The sequence below is a fragment of the Xyrauchen texanus genome, chromosome 2 (assembly GCF_025860055.1).
Source record: "Xyrauchen texanus isolate HMW12.3.18 chromosome 2, RBS_HiC_50CHRs, whole genome shotgun sequence".
Classification (NCBI taxonomy): domain Eukaryota; kingdom Metazoa; phylum Chordata; class Actinopteri; order Cypriniformes; family Catostomidae; genus Xyrauchen; species Xyrauchen texanus.
In genome coordinates, this window is record NC_068277.1 from 29,191,886 (window position 1) to 29,216,698 (window position 24,813).

Consider the following 24,813-nt stretch of genomic DNA (forward strand, 5'->3'; position numbering starts at 1 on the left):
AACATAACATAAAAAAAGAGGATTTGCACTCGCTCTCTCTTTCACTCTCCTTTCCTCTTTCACTGTAAATAAACACTGTATTGTTAGGTTACAGCACTGCAGAGATCTAAAGCCTGTTTATCATCTTGTTCTCTCCTGTTTGTAGGTGAACAATGTTGACTTTGCAAACATCATTCGTGAGGAAGCGGTGCTGTTCCTTCTGGACCTGCCTAGAGGTGAAGAGGTCACCATCCTGGCTCAGAAGAAAAAAGATGGTGAGCAAATACACATACTTTTCATGCATTAATTCATTATGTATTAAATGTGTGTTCAGTTATTGCATGGCTATTCAGAATATTTGATTCTGATCGGTCAATCTAGTCACAAAATATTTTTGTGTAATGGCTGCTAAACTGTATAATTGACATTTTAAAACAACCAGTTTCCTACATGGTTGTACTAGTTTGTCTCTCATATCACTGTACGGTCTCTTCTGACAAAAAATGATTAATTGATGATGATTTTATGATTTATATTTGATTGCTAATTTTTTTTTTTTAGATATGTAGCTGTGGAATAAGCAGGATAATGTACAGTATTCTGGTAATTTTTGGTCAATAACCCCATTCAGGGTAATGCAAGACTCCAGGGCTTTGTGTTTTGGTCCTGATAACCCTGTTTTTTTTTTTTATTATTTAATAAATTTTTAGAAATAATGACCAGCTGACTGTACATTATCCCTTACTTACTTCACCTACCCCATGTAGTTGTAAAATTCAGTCATTAATACCAATGTTTACAGTTATTCTTCATCAGTGCCTGTTGTTAATCTCTTTAATCTTCATGCTCTGTCCTCCAGTGTACCGGCGGATAGTGGAATCTGATGTGGGCGACTCTTTCTACATCAGAACACACTTTGAGTATGAGAAGGAATCTCCTTATGGGTTGAGCTTTAATAAGGGAGAGGTGTTCAGGGTGGTGGACACCCTGTACAATGGCAAACTGGGCTCCTGGCTGGCCATCCGCATCGGAAAGAATCATCAGGAGGTGGAGAGAGGCATCATTCCTAACAAGAACAGGTAACTTCCCTGTGAAGCACCAGGTGGATCCATTCGAAATACAGATCAGCATAGAGTAATATGTCTTGTGTTTTATATTTTTATATAATGCATTGTGGCAGGGTGGAGGGCGGGGCCGGATCGTGATCCTACACACCCGGTCCCGTATTAAGCTAATCAAGCCTCCGAGAGGGATAAAGGTTGACTGCAGAGGATCGTGCGGGAGAGAGATCGTTTACGGACATGTCCGTCATATGTGTGTGTTTGTCTTTTGTTTAAGTTGTTAAATAAAATATTATTTACATTGTCAAGCCGCTTCTCGCCGCCTCCTTTACATTGAATACGTTACACTGGTGCCGAAATCCGGAAAGGAGGTGGTGAGAACCGGCTTGACAATGTAAATAATATTTTAGTATTATTGCTGTCGACCTTTATCCCTCTCGGAGGCTTGATTAGCCTAATACGGGACCGGGTGTGTAGGATCACGACCCAGCCCCGCCCTCCGCCCTGCCACATGCATGAATGTAACTGTATCCAAGTTTGTATCTTGCTATATGGAATTTACAAGCAGCTAAAGCAGACGATCTTGTTTTAGGGCGGAGCAGCTTTCCAGTGTGCAGTACACACTTCCCAAAACAGCGGGCGGAGACCGGGCGGACTTCTGGAGGTTCAGAGGTCTCCGCACTTCCAAGAGGAACTTGCGGAAGAGCAGAGAGGATCTGTCAGCCCAGCCGGTTCAGACCAAGTTCCCTGCTTATGAGAGGGTAGTTCTTAGAGAAGGTATGTATGTTCTTCAAATAATAATGATCAGCTTGGAGTATTTTGCATTTGAATGGGATTCAGGCTTACTTTTAGGCTCAGGATGAAACTATACTTTACTAGTGGTGCTTGATAAAGCATTGTTTCCATGGTACACTTTTTACAACTAAAAAATTCTACGGTCACCACTATCCCACATTGGCTAACCATCGTCAATATTAATCCTTTTCAAGAACTTGTCCATGTGTTCTGTCCGTCTTAGTTGCATGTTTACGTGTAATGTTTGAAATTCGGCTATGCAAAAAAAAAAAAGAAAACTGTCACATACAGTGCTTGCGTTAGACTTTCTTATCGTCCGTCATAAACATTCTGTCACAATCTATTATTACCAGTCATTTTAATTTTCATATTTTAACGATAATACGACATTTAATAGCTTTTATTTTCATTCACATTTTCATTTTTAATCATGAATTACAGGACGAGCATATAGCACATTATACATTTATTTCTTTATGAAGAGAACAGATGAACAACAGAGACACAAAGCAGATTAATGTTTTTTTCCCCCGCAGTGACCGCGGATGCCACTAAAACACAACAAATGAACAACGCAATATTACAAAAACAAATACGATTAAAATATGAACAAATCACATAAAAAAATAAACTGAACAGAATTCAGTCGACAACTCAAACCTTCCTCCTGGTCCGCTTCGACTTAAACTGAGTGCTCGCCTGTGCGTAATCAAACGTATCAAGGGAGACTGATGCTGAGGCAATTGTCATTAGATTATACATCTTTGCCTCGGACAGACGACTTCTCATGGCAGTTTTAATTTGGTTCTGGAGGCTGAACTCAGCGTCAAGCATTGCATCGCCCTCCACATAACAAGAGTTGCAGAAAGCATCACTGAGGGGCGATTTATCAGTTTGCCACGTAAAAAAGTGGGGGGTCTGCACAATAAACATTGAAAACATATATTTGGAAGAGAGAAAAAAAAGCTTACAGAAGCTTTTATAGCAGAAAGTAATAAAAGGACTAGTTTATGTGGCTTAGTACTCTCAAAAACATTATTGAAGCAAAAAAATGTGTGTGAAAAACACTTTGGTGTAAAGTCACGTCATAGACTTCAATGTATTCTGCAGCTTTGACACGAGTCATGTGAAAGACCCTTAACGCGTATAAATATCACTCACATTTGCACATTAATAATTTCTCTTCACAATCACAAAAGTGACTGATTATGGTTTCAAAACGGCGAATTTCTCCAAAAGGTGAGGAGTTTGGATCCCTGAAATTATTATTATTATTTATTTTCATGCATTTATTTATTTTTGTGGAATTGTATAATTTTCCACGGCACATGTGACAATCTCTCACGGCACACTAGCTCATTCACAACAGCACATTTATAATTACGAAGTACAAAAAACATAATATTTTGGAATCTTTGGGTAGAAAAAAGTTATAAGCGCTAAATCTGTTTATAAACTAGATGCGCTAGAAGCCCGCAGGGCACCGTAGCTCTCATAAACTGCCATCGGTGTCCTCTCTCGGTGAACCATCTGAACACATTTAAAAGCTGATCAAACTTAACTTGTTTTTAAGATAGCCAAAGATTTAACTGCGTTAAACATTAACATAATGTAGTTTTGCGTATATGTGGGGATATCTTGTTCACTTGCTACTATATGTCTAAAACAAAACAATTTTAATCTCTTAGAAACATACAATGCCAATAGTGTCGAAATTAATGGGGACTCTGCAATCTTCTTTGGACTATTCACTGAACTTTATTTTTTCCGGTTCTTCGCACCATCGTGCGCACAGAAGGGCTCTCCCTTCTATCAGTTAGGTTTTGTACTCCCACACTAAATTCCTTATCCATTCGCCCCTCTTGTTCAAAATATATTGTCCTAGTGGGTAACACTCTCAAGGTGCTGTACTGTACTTACCTGCCCAGTCTCACCCACTAGAGGCCAAAAGTGCACAAGTGATGGATGTTATATAAAGAAGGTACGAGAAATCACAAAACATAATGTAACCAAATGCTACCATTTACTTAAATATCTCAACATGTTAAATAATCTCTGCATAGTAGCGCAACCATTTTCAATTGTTCTAATAATAAGAACATTTTCTTGAGTACAAATTTAGCACTTTAGAATGCTTTTGTAAGGAATAGGTGACAAAGTATATGTTTGTCATTACCGGTAAATATTTTTTATTTATAAATACCACTTAGAAAATTTCAAACCATAATAATATTGGCAGTTGATGATTTTGACAGTATTTTTGATCAGTTTAATGCTTGGTGAAAGAACAAAAATCTATTTTTTCTAAAAATGGAAGCGTATATATATATATATATATATATATATATATATATATATATATATATATATATATATATATATATATATGCACCTATATACTATATGTAATACAATTTTCATAAAGTAACTTGTAACATAATTACTGAAGTACTTTTTCAGTAAACTACTTATTTACTCTTACATGAGTCCTAATATTTCTTGAGTACTTGTACTCAAGTTAATTATTTCTTCAGTAGCATTACTTTAACATAAGTAAAAAAAAATCTGTACTCTTTCCAACACTGATCCTGAGATGATCTGAGATCATATATAGCATTTATAGATGACACTATTTTTGCAAACTGTTCAGAGATGACTGACAGAGAAGAAATATTGAGAACTCATCATATGTGCCTGTTACACAAGACACACCCGTGAGCGCTAAAGCACCAACGGCCCTCTGAATGCACAGCAAATCAGTCACGCATCTTGACGGCTTTTCTCTCATTTGTTCTTCAAAATTCAACTAGTGTGTTTCTTCAAGCATTCGTCTTTGTGTCTAACAGCATTTCTTGTCATATCTCACTTCAAGACGTCTTACATTTCGCCCGCCTGTAGATGAGCAAAATTACCCACCAGTGCGCATAAAATTCCTGCATTTGGCGGGTGCTTATTTCATACCTTGACTACAATTATGTTATTTTAGTTAGAGTAAAACTGACTAAAATGAATGAATATAACATGACAAAATATTGACAAATTTTTAAGGACATTTTCATCAGTCAGACTTGCAATCAGGCTCGCGAACAAAAGATCGCTTAAATTTTAATGGATGCATTGAAGGGACCCAAGCCATATCTAGGGACCAGAATATTATTATAGATTGGGGGTGGGCTCTTTTGACTTGGGCCAGTAAGCAACCACACAACTCCCTAGAATCATGGTAGGGAGTTTTACATGTGCAAGCTCCACTTCTTCAGAAGATGTAAAAATGTAATTGTAATTCTTTTTACAAACGGTTAGATCTACTGCGTTTAACAAAACACCTGAAAACCATTTATAATAGTCTCAGAATAACGCTCCAAGATTCTGTCCTTTTTAAAGGAAAAAAAGTTATATTTTCCATTCTCCTGTTTAGCTGGTTTCCTGAGGCCTGTTGTGATCTTCGGGCCAATCGCCGATGTGGCACGGGACAAACTGGCAAGAGAGGTGCCTGACCTGTTCGAGCTTGCAAGTGAGTGTTCATTTAAAAAACTCTCACCGCTTTGATAAAACACAGCTCTTCAGCGCATCAGTACTCGAATCCACCTACCTGTTCAGCACACTTCAGCAGTCACATCTGCACTTCAAGCAAATGAGCTGTCTTGCTCTCCAGTTTCAATTATCTAAGTGCATTTAAAATTCAGCTTGTAAACTGATTCCATGAGTGGCCACTGGCTTTATTTACATATAATTGTTCCTGTACAACTGTATTTGCTTTTCAGAGACACAGCACCAAGATGGAAGGGAAAGTATGTTGCATCGTCACATCAGCTCACCCCATCAGTAACCATAATTACTAGAGGCTGTGCATTATGGCATCCCTTATTTTAGTTACACAAAATCAACACCGCTTGGAATGTTAACAAAAGATAAAAAAAATCCAAGATGTGTTCATGCTATCAACAGCTACAACCCCCCCAATCCTTCAGTCATGCTTGAGAGGAGATGAAGGAACATTGCACATTGATTTCCCCCATCCCAAGCACCTGCTTCCTGTGTTATTTTGTGATTTCTATTGGAATGGGCTTTTGTTTTGTTTTTCCTTGTTGCTGAAAAGGCTTCCTGTAGTTGCTGCTGTTTTAGAGCTGTACTATAGTAAAGAGGAGGCACAGATTTAGGCTTGCTGTCTTAAATAATATGTTGCTGTCAAAGGTCACCAATGGCTTAAGGTCCTAAAGGTCAGTGCACATTAGCTTTACTCTGTAATGACCTTCTAGTTACCCTCTGTGACATACCAAAACAAGTCACTGTGAAGGTAAGCGTTCTTCAAGGAATAGTTCAACCCAGAAATGATGTCATATTTTGCTCACCCTCATGTCATTTCAAACCTGTATAACTTTTTTGATTATGAGCAACACAAAAGGAGATGTTTCAATTAATATTTCGCTCTGGATTTTCAAAACAATAGCAGTTAATAGTGACACTATAAAGACCCAAAAGTGTCAGAAAAGTAGTCAATGCAACTTGTGCATCATATTCCATGCCTTTTGAAGGCTTATGGTAGATTTTGGAGAGAAACAACTTAAAACTACAGTCATTTTTGAAAAACTGACATGTGCACCACAAAATGGCTAAAGTGAGACATTATCAATTTCCATTGTATTGAAAAGACGGACCAGGAAATTAATTAAAACATTTCTGATTATGTTCTGCTTAAGAAAGGACGCCATATGGGTTTGGAATGACATGAGGGTGAATAAATTGTCCGAATTTTCATTTTTGGGTGAACGATTCCTTTCAGATATTCCAGACCCCCTCATAGTCACTGTGATGTACAGATGCTCTTCCCCCCCAACATTATTTAATGAATATTCATTTTTTATGCATTACACTACATTGATTTTACACACATGTGAACAATCTGCAGATGTTTATATTGTCTATGCGGGCGCATGTGCACATCCATGTTCAATTGCCTTTTCACTGTATGCTATTAAGGGTGAGGGTGCTGATGTGCTGCATGAGAGGGAGTGGCAAGAAAAATGTCTGTAGATACTAATATGGATTGTTTTTTCTTGTGTAGAGAGTGAAGCCAGAGATGCCGGCACTGACCAGCGCAGTTCAGGGATCATACGCCTGCACACTATAAAACAGATCATTGATCGGGTAAGACTTCATGCACACCCTTTCATATACATGCCGAGGATACACATTCACAGTCAATAAATACAATGTAGTGCATGAAAACTCTGTCTCTGAATGGCACACCACTGCCCCTTGCTGGTGGTACAACACAATATACAGATATATGGTTTAGGCTTCTTAGAATTATAGTTATATTTATAACTATCTGGCAGATAGTTGTTTTTACATTGATTTTAATCAGACAGTTTGTTTTTATATGTGTTTTGCAGGATAAGCATGCAGTTTTGGACATTACTCCTAATGCAGTGGATCGGCTGAACTATGCTCAGTGGTACCCCATCGTGGTGTTCCTGAATCCTGATAGTAAGCAGGGTGTGAAGAACATGAGGACCAGACTGTGTCCTGAGTCCAGGAAGAGCGCCAGGAAACTCCATGAGCGTGCACTCAAACTGAGAAAGAACAACCACCATCTCTTCACAGGTAACCACAGGGAATTTTGTAGATTGTGTATCCTTGTACACAAGGAAGAAATGGAAAGAGAGACCCAGGGGTGTGCTTTACATGCAGAAGTTAGACCCATATCCCAAAAGCCTGGTGTTATTAATAGAGTAACTACAGGCCCAGACATGCAGATAAAAAAAAAAATCGCAACATAGGGTCATGTGTTGTAATGTTTCTGTACATGCACACGATGTACACAAGATATCGGATTTGTGAATGAATCTTTCTTTTGAGTTTGACCTCAAAAATTTGGTTGAAGCAATATTAAAAGCAATATTTGGCAACTTTTACTTCAAAAATTCCATACAAATTGTATTGATCTGGAACACAATCGGAATACACAACTAAACACAACTAAAACTGGGATATTTAATGCGTTCATTTCTGCGATTAGTAGTTTACTTTTTAACACGTTACAAAAAAATGTATGCAATTAATCCAGTTTTTTTTTTTTTTACTTTCTGAAATTTAACAATGGCTAAAATTCATACATAGAAATTTCCAGGAGGTACATGCTCAACTCGACTACATATCCTAGCACAGAAACTGATTTGTTTGGAGTGGTGCACGCTTATTCATTACTTGCGACGCATGTCCCGGACTTACTGTAACTTCACCATTCAATTTGTTTTGTATCTATCTGTATGTATAGTGTCTTATAATGCATCGTCAATGTACACTTAAATTTATCCTGCCAATAAAGCTTGATATACATTTTAATCTGCCTATTTGATCCTATTATTAAAAAAGTCCACTGAAAAACAGCAGAAAATTGTGCCCGACATCTAATTACAGCATGTCCACTGATATTATGGCATGATAATATATACTTGTATCAAAGATTTATACCTGTAAAAAAAAAATCTAATTACCTCTATCAACAAAAAACATTTTAACATGTTTATATTAAAATTATTAAAATAAATGATGATAACCAATGTTTATTTCATGACAAAAACGATCAGTGAAATTAATCCAAATTAGTGATCCAACCAATTTGCAAAAATGAATCCGACTTAAATGATTAGCATTAGCTCTACTGTGCTGTGACATCTTGTTAGAATAATTATTCATTAAACTGTGCATCACATTAGAATTGATGATGGGCCTCAGCATGCCAGGCTTCTATCATAAACCTCAGTCATAATTTTTTTGGGAGTAATAAGACAACCGCAATGTGTATCTGGCAGAACTGTATAAAGACTTGTGTTATAGAATTCCTCATTTGAAAGTCATTTTGAATAAAAGCATCTCATAAATGTAAATGTAACAGGGCAAAGATCACTTGGTGCAATCATAAAGTGACAGGGAAAGTGACAGACACTATATACTGTATGAATGAATAAGAACATAAACTAGTGATAGTTCCATGTTGTTTCCTGTGGACAATAAGGAGTAGTGAGGTTGCTAAATGAATACAAATCCTATCGAATAGCTTTGAGTGCTTTGTTGTCTTTATTACTCATTTATGGGATTTGATCTCATGTCACTATCCTCTAGCCACCATTAATATGAACAACATGAATGATGGCTGGTATGGCGGATTGAAGGATACTATTCAACAGCAGCAGAATCAGCTTGTGTGGGTCTCAGAGGGCAAGGTGAGTTTCACTGAACTTTACCACCCTGCTACGATTCCAAAGCAGATGCTTTAGGTGTCAGGGGCAGGCTCATTCTTAGTTGTCTTAAGCAGATTGCTTGTAATTACAGAACACATTTTGGGTTTCCTCCACATCTGTTCTTGTTATGACAACACTTATTTTGACTTATAAAACTTAGTTTCTTAGACTCTGAGTTTAAAATAGACGTGCACTAAATCTGTATACTGAAACACAAATGAGGATTCATTAGGCCTGTTGCAATTATTACATTGTCTGATATTGAAATCTCATATAAGGCCATATACAAACAAATACAATTGGAGGCTTCAAACAAATGTTGCATATATGAAAATGGCCATTTTTGTCATATTATGAAATGTACTGTATGTATAAGTGACCTTTTTATATCAGTAAAAAATACTGAATACTTTTTTCAGCATACAAGTGTTCAGCATAAAATGCATTTTTTTTTTTTATTGTAGCCTACTGAATTAAGCACTTCAAATTCAAATCACATTTTACTACACAACTAATGGGGTTTTTAAGTGAATGTTAGGGTTTCTATTAATAAACAGGTTTTGTGTCTTATTCGCAGCACCCAGGGTGAAGATTAAATGGTAGCTGTGATGTATGTGGCGTGTGTGCAGTCTGTAGTCCCGCAAAATTTTAGACAATGATTTTGATGATCAATGATTTTGATTCAGAAGAGACGAGGCGGAGATGCTTACACTGTTACAATGGAGATGATACAATGGCAGCTGTGCATGCTGCGTCTGCTTCGAGCTTTTCAAGCATTTGTTTTGCCGCTATCAAACATGAAGGAAAGTGATGGGATTCCCTCAGATTTACACTTTATGTTGCTAACTTTAAAACTAGTGGGTTGATGTCACGTGTCTGAAATCCAGTGACGCTGGTAGTGATTATTCTCCCTGACCAGTCAGTGATCTGCAGGATTTTGATGTCACATTTAGTATTTGTTTGGCTCGTTTGGAACCTAGACTGAGGTGTTACTAAAAAAAGTATCAGGTACCAGGTACTATCCACAGTGGAAAACCCCCAAAAAGCGAGCAGAGTTGAGTCGAGTTGTACCGTGCAGTGGAAAAGCCCCAATAGGCTCTTAAGTATCTGATTACTTAAATCCAAGAGGCAACTTTTTTTTTCTTTTTTGGCCAGGTAGTATATAAGCTATATATGCCAGCAATACTTAAACTACCAACTGTTGTTTTACTTAAAAGGTCTAAATCAAGGTTTCACAAAACAACACAACAAGAAATGAAGAGTAATTTGCTCCATTATATGGTTGTGTGAGAAAAAATAAAAAATACATTTGGTTTGAAAGGGATTGAAATTCCAAATGTATCTAACCACCTCAGAGTAAACTACTCCCATTTTAATTAGGTGTTTGTTCGCCGACTAAACTCTTATTTCATGTTGTTCTCTCCTATACATCTCTCCCTCTTCCCCTCCTGCAATTTCTGTATATCTGTAGGCGGACGGTGCTCCTGACGATGATATGGACCTGCACGATGACCGTCTGTCCTACTTGTCTGCTCCTGGCAGTGAGTACAGTATGTACAGCACAGACAGCCGCCACACCTCTGACTATGAGGACACTGATACGGAAGGTGGTGCCTACACTGACCAGGAACTAGATGAGACCCTCAACGATGAAGTGGGACCGCCCAGCGAGCCCGCCATCACACGCTCGTCAGAGCCCGTCCGGGAGGACCTGCCTGTCATTCAGGAACCTCCTGGATACAGAAGCTACCAGCAGCAACAGCTGCTGCCCGAGCCGATGAAACGCATCGACCCAGCAGGGTTCAAGGCCCCTGCACCTCAGCAGGTAACGTTTCTGAGAGCTCTACACCTTCCCTGTTGTCTGGAGGCCTTGGTGTGTTTAAGAAAAGTGTTCTAGCACTGCTATTGAAGGAGGAGTGCTTTAAAATGTATTATTGCAGTACTAGAGAAGTGGCAATGACCAAGTATTAATTGCTGCCGCATATTTATCGTATATATTTGTGAGTGTGAATGTGCATCTGTAAGTGTGTTTTGTTTCAGAAATAAATACAGTATGGCTTGGATATTATACTCTACATAGATGTTGTGACTCTTATCTCAGTATGATACAGTATGTATGATTAACATGTTCACAATGGAGATGAAAGTGAAGATATTGTACGTTTTAAGTATGTGTAATAATTGCCCATCCTTTTGCTCTAGCTGTACCCTGCCTCATCCCCTCATGTTGTACATCATGATGTCATTACCAGAAAGTATTATGTGCTTGATGGAATTAGAGTGTGAAATGTATTGCTGTAAATGTATTTATCTATATGGGTCCAGTGGCCAGCATTATATCCAAAGTGTCTTCGATCTTGTGTTACAAGAGGGCCAAAAACGTTGTACTGTAGAATTAAACTGGCATCAGAATACCTTAAAAATAAAACCTTGTTCAATCACAAATTATTACATGACATGGTTCCCAGAATCACCCTATGACCTTTATTTTGAATATAAACAGAATATTATTGGTTCAGTGTAAATTAAGCTCAATCGATAATATTTGTGGCATTATGGAAGTACATAGGCCTTGGCAATAAACATTAAAAATAATTCAAAATGTATAAAGACAAGACTTAAACATCACATTAGGTAGAATGAGATTAGTGTGATAAAATCGCTTATTGACCTTGTCTGTGTAATGCTATATCCAATCATTCAACATCCATGTCATGACCACATTGAGCTGGCAAACCTGGCAACATTTGGATGACTTGCATCAGATAGAATTATTTACATGGACCACACTCCATTCACAGGAATTATGCCAGTCACTCATAACTAGAAATACATCTTAAAAAGTAGTCCCACCGCAAAAAGGACTATTTAAAATGTAGAACTACAGATCTTGAACTTTACAGATCAAATAATTTAAGTTTTTACAGAATAATTAATTTAAGTGCTTTAAAGGAATGGTTCTTATTTACTCATCTTCACATATTTTCAAACCCATAAGACTCTTTCTTTCATGGAACACAAATAGAGATGTAAAGCAAAATGCAACCTATATTCATCATTCAGTCATTGCATCTTTTTTCTATACAATAAAAGTGAATGGTGACCGAGACTAACATAATGCACGTGTTGTGTTCCATGGAAGAAAGTCATAATGGGTTTGGAACAACATGAGGTTAATTAATAACATCAATTAATTAATAACATTTATTATACTTTAACAAAATTACAAGCTTCACATGTTTGCTTTTAAACCCGAAGACATTTTAAAGACTGTCCATATTTATTTCCGTCAGAAGTTCATTACTGTAACATCTTTAATGTTGCTTTCGAAGGACAAGTCAAAAGTATTTTCTAGGGTAATCAATATTAGGCCACAACTGCTGTCGATAGAGCCTAACATGTATTGGACAGGAGCTTTCTTTAACAAGTAGTACTGGTGTCAGATGAGAGACAGAAAAATCATGAAGCTCAGCTGAAGTGCAGAGATAAGGTTTAAACACATGTATATTAAACATTTCTGAACACCTTCACAGAAAGCAGAGGCTGCTCTCCCCCTGCAGCCCGAGCCGCTGGCCGAGACAGCGCCCCCTGCTGTACATGTAAATATAGGGGCTCTGAGTGCCAAAGATGTCCCGGTCACCCTCTCTCAGGGGGATTTCAGCCCAGAGGCTGGCTCTCTCTTCCCACCTGTCCCTGAGCTAGCTCAGCCCCTGCCTCCCGACCCCAACCAATCTGGACAACCCGGGTCAGAGTCCAAGGTACCTCACTAGCCACTCGCTCTGGACTGAAACCGGCCCAGTTTATCGCCCGATCCCGGTGCCCTCTCTTACCGCCGTCTGCCCTGCTTGTGTGCTGCAGTGCTTTCTTGATCTTGCATGTGTGCTGTGCGCTTGTCAAAGAGAGTGTCTATTCTGTGTCTATGTGTTTGCGTGCGTGTTTGTGTGTGTGTGTGCGTGTCCATTACAGCATTCATACACAACAGTGGGTCTTCTACATCAGATTATAGTTCAAGAACCTGCAGGCCAAGTCCCCACTGTTGCTTGCCTACTTACGCATGACAAGTCTGGGTTTATTTTTCTCATATTTTATTTTTTTTGCTTGAATTAGAGTTAGACATATTAGTGCTGCAATGAATGCAACAAATTTATTAATATAATAAATAAATATAATTAATTTGATCTTTATTTACAGGGTTCCCATGGTTATGGAATATCTGGAAATGACTGGAAAATTTATGAAATGTAATGAAATCCTACAAGTCATGGACATTTTTGTAGATGGCATAAATTTAGCCAGTTATGCTCTGGTTTTAAATATTCAACTATATAATTCTCCTGTGTAGAGCTTATGTAGAGTAAAATTTCTAAGCCATAGTGATGTTTGATATTTTATCAAATTGTTCTTTTACAAATTGGTCTTAATTATTCATTAGCAAATGTGTTTGATTAATCAAAAGTACTTTTAAAAATACTTATTGTCCAGTAATCACAAATTAATGGAAAGGTCATGAAATTAATTGGTCAAAAAGTGTGGGAACCCTGTATGTAGCTTCATATAGAAAACTTTGGACCTTTGTTCCATCCTGTTCTCACTTTGAAATGTAGCCTTGACAGACATACTGTATCACAGACTGGATTGCTATTATTGCTTAAAGGCTACGTCTCAAAATGTTGCCTGAACCTTATTGGTTTTATTACAGTGGGATTTATCATTCTGGCTGATTTTGTCCCAGTGTTTTTGCAGCTTTGGTGTAATGAGTTACTTTTATCAAATCTTTCTCCTAAAACTCTCCTGACACTATTTGTGTAATGGCTGCCTCCATTTTGACCTGTTCAATAACTGCCCACTCTGAGTCTTCCTCTATTGCAGGTCTTTCTGCTGACTCTATGCTTCAGTCTTCAAATATTAATCCAAATATTAATCACCTCTGGTTTCTGCCATCACATTCAATTGATTGCTGTGGTTTAGAGTTTAGTTTCTTTGTACAGTTGGTATATAATTGTCCTCCTTTGGCTTTATTAACAGATGTACAAGAAGGAGATCTACCATAGCAGCGAGCCAGTCAGCCCCAGTCCTATGCAGCCCAACTACAACTCCCTGCAGCCGCTCTACCAGGAAGACAAGCCATATATAGATTACGACCACCAGCCGTACCACTACGATGGGGGCTACATGGAACCAAAGGCTCGTAACTTTGACCCTCACCTGCATTTTGACAACCGTGTGCCTCCGTATGAAGAGCACTGGGACCCGTATGACCACCAGCCCATTCCCCAGAATCCCTCTGGATACGACTCTCATATGTCCTATGAGGATGGTCCGAATCGCATGTATGGTCAGCGACATGACACTGGATATGACACGGGTCGACCTCGTTTTGACAAACCCAGTATCGGACCGATCCGACACGATGAACCACCCCCTCCTGTGACAGGAGGATATGATGCACGCCCACAGTATGACCAGGAGTCACTCCCTCGCTCTCAAGCTACCTCCCGCTCCCCAAAACTCCCCAAACAGTACTACGACCCCTCTCAGAGGCCTTCCTACAATCAAGCACCACAGAGGGGCTACATGAACTCTGAAGCCTTCGTGGTCCCTCCCAAACCTGAGTCCATCTCACCGCCAGCGGAGCCTGAACTTCCACCTCCTCCAGCGGTGGTTGAGGAAGACCCGGCCATGAAGCACCAGTCTGTGTTGACGAGGGTGAAGATGTTTGAGAACAAGCGATCTGTGTCTGTAGACAGGGCAAGAGAGGATGCAGACTCTGGCCTTCGGGTGAGTTGACAGTCTGTAAAATAGTTTACCAAAATATGAAAACTCTGTTAATGTCTTTCTGAACCAATGTGACTGTCTTTCTTATGCAGAATAATAAAGATGTTTTTACAGCTTTAAAAAAGCTACCCAAAAGTATCTAAACAAAGTAAGAGTCACATTGAGTACTTTTGGTTAAGTTTTTAAGCTTTAAAGGGATAGTTCACCCAAAATTCTCATTTACTCACCTTCATGCCATCCCTGATGTGTATCACTTTCCTTCATCTGCAGAACATAAACAAAGATTTGTAGAAGAATTCCTCTGCTCTGTAGGTCCATGCAATGCAATGCAATGCAATGCAATGCAATGCAATGCAATGCAAGTGAATGGTGACCAAAACTTTGATGCTCCAAAAAGCACTTAAAGGCAGCAGAAGACTCCAGTGGTCAATGTCTTCTGAAGCAATCCAATCGATTTGGGATGAGAACAGATCAAACAATTACTCCTTTTTCACTATAAGACGTGACATCTGCAGTCTCCTTGGGAATTATGATTTCAAGCTCTATTACGCTTCCTAACACCAACGTCAAGTTTTAGGAAGTGTAATCGAGCTTAAAATGATAATTGCCAAGGAGACTGCAATGGCAAGATGTACAGTAAAAAAGTTATATTTGAGTCTGTTCTCACCCAAAGATGATTAGATCACTTAAGAGGACATGTATTAAACAACTGGAGTCTTATGGATTACTTTTATGCTGACTTCATGTGCTTTTTGGAGCTTCAAAGTTTTGGCCACCATTCACCTGCATTTTATAGATCAAATATATTTTTCTAAAAATCTTCTTTTGTGTTCTTCAGAAGAAAGATAAGCTTACATCTGGGATGGCATGAGAGTGAGTAAATGATGGGGGAATTTTCATTTTTGGGTGAACTATAGTGAAATTGAGTCACTATCCACTGCCTTTGTATTGAAAAGACATTCAGAAATCCCCTTTTGTGCTCTACATAAGAAAGGAAGTCATACAGGTTTGAAACAACATGAGGGTGAGTTAATTAAGGCAGAGTTCTCATCTTTGGGAGAACTAATAAACATTCTTAAATGTTTTGAATTCATGGGGTAATATTTTGAGTTACTTATGAGTAAATTAATTCTCTTTCTCCCTTAGCCAGTGGACATGGTGCCTAAACCTGGAGCTGTCTCTGTGCCCAAAGCCAACTCCTTAAGTAACCTGGACCAAGAGAAGGCCTTTAGGTAATTAGCTAGCTCATAAAGTACAAATAAATTGATTTGCAGCAATTGGCACACCGCATTATTTGTGTCTGTCTAAAGAGCCGTCCTTTAAGCCCTGCCATAAAGTCAGTAAAATATATGGAGCTGATTAATATCTCAGTGGCACTAGCCATAGAAATAAAGTTAGTCATAGATCTCCATCTAGTGGTAAAGTAATGAAATCAGGCTCTCTGTCTCCACTCACCGTTATATAATCCGTTGGCATTTTAGTGATAAACAAACATTGCATATGGCTACTGACTCTGTGTGTCTATAAGTCAAAGTGACTTCATAAATGTATGAATGAAATTCTGGCTGCATTAGTGGATATCTTTGATATTTTAACAGAGTTAAAGGTGTAAAATTCAAAATATCACCTACTCCTTTACTCTCAGATCTCCAGAGCCACAGCAGCCGCAGCCCAAAGCAGTGGATGATATAATTCGATCTACCAACAATGACCCTGATGAGGATGAAGATTACTACAGGAAACAGCTCTCTTACTTCGACCGTCGCAGCTTTGACAGCAAACCCTCCACACAGCTGACACCTGCCAGCAAGCCAGCCCAACCTCAGACCCAACCAGGCTACTACCCCAGGTAGTATATATAAATCTAAATCATTTCAAGTCATCTTGAGGCCATGGACATTTTGCCCCCTGGTTGAAAACCACTGATCTAAATGGAATCAGAGGTTTGTTTGTCATGTCAGTAATACATTTTTCAGGATTGGTAGTATAAATGTAATGTTTAGAGTAGGGCTGGGTTCAATACATTTTAGGCACCGACCGAATTGCCTCTAAACAATCGAGTATCGAAAAATGTCTTGTTGTTCGGTACCAAATTTTGATATCTAAGGGGTTAATCTCGTCAACGTCAGTGATAAGCATGTAGCATGCTAGATGTGCCCAAATCTAAAAGTGCTGGTGATTGGCTGTGTTTAGGCATCAAGGAAAAATGCTAGTATTAGAAAATGGTTTGAGTTCCAGGGCTGAGAAAGAATGTTATCACTAACATTGCTAACACTGTTCTACATTACAGAGAAATAATAAACCGTAATAATGAGCCTTTAAAATATAATTTTACAAGCGCACGCACGAAGCGAGCCTCCGTGACACCGGGAAAAGCGGTAATGATTCTCAATGTGTCGGAAAAACCAGCAAGAGACTGTCTGAACATTTTGATAATTTATAGAGAGAAATGCACATTCAGGTTGAACAAACAGATGATGATCTTGGGATCAATGATGGTCAGAGTGATTACCAATAGCTGATGCCGTTGACCTTGTCATGATGATATTTGACTCGTTTCCCATGAATCTATTAAATTATTATTATCATTATTAGACTATTATTATTATCAAATTAATATAACAAGACACAAAGACACATATTTGAAGAAACACTATTTATTATATTATTAAGTACAGATGACAGAAATGCCATATATGGGCATATATGACGCGCTGATAGAGAGGCGTGCAGTCTCGTGGAACACGCGCATCAAAGGATCTCACACTTTGTTTCTGTCTTGCGATTCTTTTTTTAAAATTTTATGAATGCTGCAAATTACCTCAGACATCTCAGTTCAGGAGGTGCTTTGAGTTCAGTTCACTTTATTTCCACAGCACGGTTTATTGTGAACGCAACTCTGCTGCCTGTAAAATAATACAAACTATATAAAAAATGTATAAAATAATAAAATAAAATTTTACATTTATAATTGTTTTTATGTCTTCATTTGTTTTAAGTAATTTTCTGCCTGCATGTTTAGACGTATTCTTGCCTGACGGTAAACGGAAAGGTGGTTACATATATATATAATTTTATCACTTTATTATTTATTTATTTTCTTTTTCGTTTCGTTTGGAGTGCAATTTGAATTTAGAAATGTATTTTATTTAAGTTTTTCGTTTTTTAAATCAATTATTTAATTTTCAATGCAAAATCAAAAAAGCAAGAATATTCACTAATCCCTCAGCCCTGAGGTTTCCGATGTAATTGGATATATATATATATCGTGAAGAAGGGAACTAATTTATTCACACACATGGTATATTTTCCTGGATAACGAAATACCCGACGGGTAGAGAATGCACGGATGAAGCTTCTTTGCCAGAGAGATGTTCACAACTCTTGTAAAACCATCTTTCAAAAAGTTGAACAACACATTTTAAATTCACTTATTTTTTTCCAGTTTCATTTGAACTTTTAGTTAAAATAAATAAAAAATAAAGTTCAAAGTTTGAAATCAAGGTGTCTTTATTGTGTAAGCTTAACCCTAACCATTTTTACCAAAATGTATCCCATAGTACCACCTAGCATCCAGCCAATGGTAAAACCGGTGTTCGTCGTTTTTCTGCCGAGTTTTTTTTTTGTTTTGTTTTTTGACCAAAGTATCGAAAAAGTATAGTTTACGAACCGGTATCGCGGTATCAAGGTATTTGTATCGATATCGAATTTTGGAACGATACCCAGCCCTAGTTTAGAGCAATAGATATGATTGAAGAATTTATGGCTCTAAGTTTTAATCAGTTGAGCCTTTGTCTGTTTATCTGCCACAGGGCAGAATCTGTGGATAAAATGAACCCTGTTCCTCCTGTAAACCCAGCTGTACCACCCCCGACCCTACCCAAACCTGCAGGTAAGTCATTAATGGAAGTTGAATTATTGTATATGCCCTGACCTCAATTGATTGTATTATTTATGATACTTCCATATTTGTGTTCTTCCCTGAGACACATTCACATGCCTGCATGAACTTGTTCACATACTCCTCTTCTTCTCTCACACATAAACAGTGACGCCACCACTTGATCCACACGGATCTCCCAAAGTCAAGCCTCCCAGTCATAAAGACACAGTCCATAGTAACTACCTGCCTCAGAAGAGCTTCCCAGAGAAATCTGTTAATGGCACCGGTGAACCTCCAAAGTCCAACAGCACGTCTGCCACATCTAGCTACAATCGATTTGTGCCCAAACCTTACACCACCTCTGCAAGGCCCTTCGAGCGCAAGTTTGACAGCCCTAAGTTCAACCACAACCTCCTGCCCAATGACTCGCAAAATAAGACGGATAATGTAAAAGCTCCCATCAGCACCACAGTCAAACCACAGAGCTCTTCCCAGCTGACAGACCTTGACAGCAGCCTAGACACATTCACTCGCACCACGGACCAGAAACCCAAATACCAGCAGAACAACATTAATGCCATGCCCAAGGCAATACCTGTCAGGTAAAGTAGAACCAATTGAAGCTAGCTCTATAATTCTGCAAGTTTACTTTTTCCTTAGTAAGTAGACGTTTCATCCGTGTTATACATTTTCTAAAATGAATGATGAACTTGATTTGCATTTCCTAAAGCAATTACCAGTGCTTGCAAAGAATCAAAGATGTGCATCATCTTTTCAGGTGGCTATAAATGTAAAGTAAAATATATGTTAGGAAGACATTTCTTTCTTTTGCTGACCACAATTTTTTTAAATCGATTTTAAAAGATTTCTTGAAGAAAATCTCAGCTGTGTTGGTCTATACAATGCAAGTGAGCGGTGATCAAAACTTTGAACCTCCAATAAGCACATAAAGGCAGCATAAAAATAATCCATGTGATTCATGATTCAGAAGCGATATGATAGGTGTGGGTGAGAAACAGATCAATATATAAGTGCCTTTTTATTACAAATTCTCCAACCTGCCCAGTAGGTGGTGATCTGCATGAAGAATGTCAGTCGGCAAAAATCTAAAGTAAAAGTGGAAGTGAAAGTAGGACTCAAATATGAATCTGTTTCCCACCCACACGATCATATAAATTCTGAAGACATAGATTCAGATGACTGGAGTCATATGGATACATTTTTATGCTGCCTTTATATGCTTTGCAGAGCTTCAAAGTTTTGGTTCCAATTTGCTTGCATCGTTTGGACCTACAGAGCTGAAATATTCTTCTAAAATGTTTTGTTTGTGTTCTTCTGAAGAAAGAGAGTCATACACATCTGGTATGGCATGAGGGTGAGTAAATGATGAGAGAATTCATTTTTGGGTGAACTATCCCTTCAATATTAAATTTCTCAATGCATAAAGTTGACAATTTTTTTTTGAATTACAGAAATGGTACTCCTAAGATTGAAGGTTATTTTTAAAATGTATGAAAACGTAAAATAAAAGTCGTACAATCAGTAGAACAAGATATTTGCTAGATAACATTTGCAGAAAAAATAAGTAAATAAATAAAACAAGAATCAGTCAAAACATCTATTTTTCCTTGTGTTTACAGCCCGACTGCTTTAGAGGACGACGATGATGATGACAGTCATACAGTGGTGGCTACAGCACGGGGCATCTTCAACTGTAACGGTGGGGTCCTGAGCTCCGTTGAGACAGGAGTGAGCATCATTATCCCTCAGGGAGCCATTCCTGAAGGTGTGGAGCAGGAGATTTACTTCAAAGTGTGTCGGGATAACAGCATCCTGCCACCTCTGGACAAAGAGAAAGGTCAGTCATGCATGTTTAAACTATAGGATTAGAAAATTCTCATATTTCTTTACTTTCTCCACAGCTCTGTAAAAGATGTTCTATCCTAAATTTGTGGCTTAAGAGATAACTGTTTTTGCCATTAGTACTAAAGATATGGTTTGTAGAGAAATGTATTAATTTCTGTTTGAGTGTAAATTAAATGTGTTAATGAACAGTGTTTGTATATGCAGGTGAAACTCTGCTGAGTCCTCTGGTGATGTGTGGTCCTCATGGTCTGAAGTTCCTGAAGCCAGTGGAGCTCCGCCTACCTCACTGTGCGTCTATGACCCCTGATGGTTGGTCTTTTGCTCTAAAATCCTCCGACTCCTCGTCGGGTACGCTGTCCTCTCTCTGTCCTTTTTTGGGTCGTTTGGGATGGCTTTGTGACAACTTTGGTTGTGGGCCTTTCTCTCTATCAGGCTTTTTTCATTATGCATTATCTTATTCTCACATTTATACAGCCTGTCATTTATTCATTTTTTCTGTGTCACTCATTCATGCACGCACTCACACACTCACTTGCTTCTCATTCATTTGATCAAGTCGATCACATAATAAATCATAAACTTTTAAATTGAAACCATGCATTCATATGGACTCCATCAGGAAAAAAAAGATGAGACGACCAATATGATAAAAGCTTTTAAGCTGTGTCTGGCACTAGCATTCCAGGTAGACATGGAGCTGTGTATATTGTTGGTCTCAGAGTACAAGGAACCTATAAAATCCATAGCATTAAAGGTGCTGTAAGTGTTCTTTTTCATGGAAAGGAATGCAAAAAATGGTCCTACTCCTTGAAAGATATTAATGAAATACAGGTCATGAGATATCTCACTGGTTTCTGTGCCAGCTCGAGACTCTGTAAACAGCAAACAAAAATGTGTCTGTGGGCCACTGTCTCTGATGCTTTTGACCTGTCAATAATTTTGCACGTTCTCATAGTAGTGTTGTTGCAGTGAATTACTGAGGCTTAATGCCATTTTTATGCCATGTTGTTCATAACAGTTTTTGCTACTGTTGTTTTTAACAACCGTTTCTGTACGGTGTTGGCCTCAATAAAGCTAATTTGGTATCTTTGGACTTTGGAGTTTTGGAAAGAGGGATGTGGCTAATTCAACAGATCAGTCTTGTGGAAGTGGAATGGGTAAAATCGCTTACAGCACCTTTAACTAACAAACAATGAGAAAGAAGTGATTATGGCAACCAATTGCTGGAAAAACAGGAATGTACTTAATGTACTTATAGACTATGTAACATATATTTGCGTACACAAAAACTAATTTGTGTTATTTTAAATTTATTTGATGCAAATTCCGGTTGAATTTCGCAGGCAATATGCATAGGTATGTTGCAACGTGAAGATGCCTTTATTTATTCTCTTAAACATGACTACTGCCTCCTGCATTAGTAATGTTAAGTCCCTGTATTAGGGCTTCAACAAAATACCTCTAAATGACATTCACTCAATTAAAGGGAATGAATACTTTTTATGTTTAATTCAGTAAAGAAATTCACTGCAAAATGTCCTATTGTAATCAAGTGTTTTTGTCTTGTTTTCCATTTAAAATGGTCAAAAAATCCTTAAAACAGAATCAGTTTACTTGAGAAGCAACATATAAGATATTTAGACTTGCTTTAAGAGAATGTATCTTAACTATTAGTGTATTTTGTATATAAGTGTATTTTTTCACTTGGTTATAATTCTGCGAAAGCAGTAAAGACAAAATATACTTATATTCATGATTTTTTCCTATAAAAGCAAGTCTAAATGTCTTATATTCTGCTTTTCAGGTGAATGCATCTTTTTTTATTTTTAAAGGATTTTTAGATCATTTGAAATATTTGTATTTTTTAATCTTCTGTTCAACATTCTCAGATAACAATATAGCAATATAACAGTATAGCTACTAATGAAAATGTACATTGTTTTATAGATATTTATATTGGAAAACAAGCCAAAACAAATCAAAAACATATTTTGTTGCGGTTTATAATGGGGTCTCACCTTTCCGTTTACGTCAATCCATCTTTAACTCACAAAATAAATAAACTCTCTCTTATTAATAAAGCTGCATATTGCCAATTTTCTTCACAATAGGAAATGTACACTGACAAATATATTATGATTCAATTAGCCACGATCCATCACATTATAATCTAGCTGCATTAAGCATGCACACTTGGGGGACAAGCGTCCCCGCTACAGAGTGTGCTTCAGTTGGGTGCAATTTTAATCTCTCCCCCTTAGATCATGACATTCGTGCAACTCATAGAAGAGGCGCTGACCGCACCGAGAAATACCAGTTTCGGAGTTTGTTGTACTTACATGATCTACTTCCGTATTATTTGTCTTTAATAAAGCTATAACACATTAAATATAACTGCATTTAAGATGTAACACCAGGGTGTTTCCTTTAAAGACGCTTGACACGCAAGTTTTGCTTCAGCGGAGCGGCAACTCCAGCTCCACTTATTCCACAATGAGAGTGCTTCTGTATTTTCTTATTTAGTATTTTTGCATTATAATTCCCTCATACTTTGCGATCTACAACACATGAAGCTGTGAAAGTTTAGAGTGCAGCTGGACTGTGAGCTGTGTAATTCATCCTCAGTCAGGCGTGAACTGCAGTGCTGCTCTCGCTTCTCATCATTAGAGTTAAATGTGTTACGGTCTCATGCTACGGTAAATGAGATCAAACGACTATTCGACAACAAAAAAATGTGTCTACAATTTTTCATTGTCGATAACGTCAACTAATCATTTACGTTAATCAGCCTTACGTTAGTGATTTCCACCTCTAGGTTAGTTTAATAATCATAGATTCTGCAAATGAGCATTATGCAAAAAAAAAGTGTTTTTCCATCTTCAATTCAGTCATATGATTTCATTAACTGGCAATTTCACTGCTTTTAAACATCATTCACTCATGTTATTTTTTTGTGCTTTGAACTTTCTCACACAGCCACCCAAATGTCTGAATATTCAGAGATGCAGTTTCTGCCTCTCCACTAATGGAGCTTCTTTATTTACCACAACCTTCTCTGATCGGAAGTCATAGCAAATGTTTTTTCCTGGGTCTTCAATTCTTTCTCAATCTCTTTCCATTCATTCGTCTCTTTATAACTGGTAAAGCAGATACTGCCCTGGAGTAGCAGCTAATTAACCCCTCAATTTGAATGTGCAGTAGAGAGATGAGACTGCAGCCTTCTACTTCATTGCAAAAGGATTACAGGCCCTTGCCTCTAATCTGCATATTGTAAAACAAGGCCATTCTTAAACTGTAGCTAGAGGCTAATTGGCGCGCACTCATGTAAAGTGAGAGAGTTCTTCCCAACTGTAGTATTACACAGAGGTTGTTCTGATAGAGCTTACAGTGGAGTGCCAAAAAGCCTACTCAAATCCTCAGATCCTTGTTGATTTTTAAGTTCTAAAACATGAGAGTCTGTGGTTAACTATGGTATTAACCCTTCCTGTTTTGCTGGAAATATTTGTCCCTATACTTTAAAACTCCTTAGACTTTGAGACGTTTTGGTTATTGCTCTGGACCTGCGTAAATGGTGCAAGCTTGAGAGCCTGTGTTATCTCTGAGCATCTTTTTCCCTCACACAGCCCGAAGGGAGCAAGAGCTGAAACTGTACTACTGTAATACAGTACTCCATGGTGGATGACAATTGACATATATTTAATATAAAACATGTTTCTTGACATTTTTGCTTTGTAGGGGCTTAAAGGCATGTTTCAGGTTAAATACAAGTTGAACTCATTTAACAACATTTGTGGTGTAATTTTGATTACCATAAAAAATTATTTTGACTCTTCCCTTGTTTATTTGAGAAAAAGAAAAAATCTAAATTTGCGGTTATGATAAGGCACTTACAATGGAAATGATTGGAGCCAATCTATAAACATTAAATACATACTGTTCCAAAAGTACAGCAGCAAGACATGAACATTATTCTGTACGTTTTAACATGATTTTAGTGTGATAAAATCAGTGATTAACCGTTGCTACGCCATTGACCAGATTACAAGGTTTACTAGCATTACATCATCATGACAATAAAGTTGTAATATTGGATTTAACTTTACACAGATAAGAGAAGCAAATTTATAATGCTAAAATCATATTGACGTATAATGTTTACTTCTTGTTGGCTACACTTTTGAAACCGTGTGTATTTGAATATTTATTG

General features: G+C 37.8%; 1 protein-coding gene across 9 annotated transcripts in view; it reads left to right on the top strand.

Annotated features, from left to right (window-relative positions):
* LOC127654758 (tight junction protein ZO-1-like) overlaps nucleotides 1–24,813 on the top strand; it is a 97,219-nt gene that overhangs the window by 68,015 nt on the left and 4,391 nt on the right. For 2 of the 9 annotated variants that reach the window (XM_052142106.1, XM_052142123.1), the window contains 17 exons: nucleotides 146–254; nucleotides 839–1,058; nucleotides 1,633–1,817; nucleotides 5,254–5,349; nucleotides 5,600–5,626; nucleotides 6,901–6,983; nucleotides 7,232–7,442; nucleotides 8,964–9,064; nucleotides 10,554–10,907; nucleotides 12,616–12,840; nucleotides 14,108–14,860; nucleotides 16,004–16,089; nucleotides 16,503–16,706; nucleotides 18,670–18,749; nucleotides 18,907–19,342; nucleotides 20,381–20,598; nucleotides 20,811–20,954. In XM_052142106.1, the coding sequence (XP_051998066.1) occupies nucleotides 146–254; nucleotides 839–1,058; nucleotides 1,633–1,817; nucleotides 5,254–5,349; nucleotides 5,600–5,626; nucleotides 6,901–6,983; nucleotides 7,232–7,442; nucleotides 8,964–9,064; nucleotides 10,554–10,907; nucleotides 12,616–12,840; nucleotides 14,108–14,860; nucleotides 16,004–16,089; nucleotides 16,503–16,706; nucleotides 18,670–18,749; nucleotides 18,907–19,342; nucleotides 20,381–20,598; nucleotides 20,811–20,954 (3,532 nt within the window). The remainder of the gene's footprint in view (nucleotides 1–145; nucleotides 255–838; nucleotides 1,059–1,632; nucleotides 1,818–5,253; nucleotides 5,350–5,599; nucleotides 5,627–6,900; nucleotides 6,984–7,231; nucleotides 7,443–8,963; nucleotides 9,065–10,553; nucleotides 10,908–12,615; nucleotides 12,841–14,107; nucleotides 14,861–16,003; nucleotides 16,090–16,502; nucleotides 16,707–18,669; nucleotides 18,750–18,906; nucleotides 19,343–20,380; nucleotides 20,599–20,810; nucleotides 20,955–24,813) is intronic. The other 7 variants (XM_052142132.1, XM_052142139.1, XM_052142158.1 and 4 more) reach the window with 7 other exon arrangements.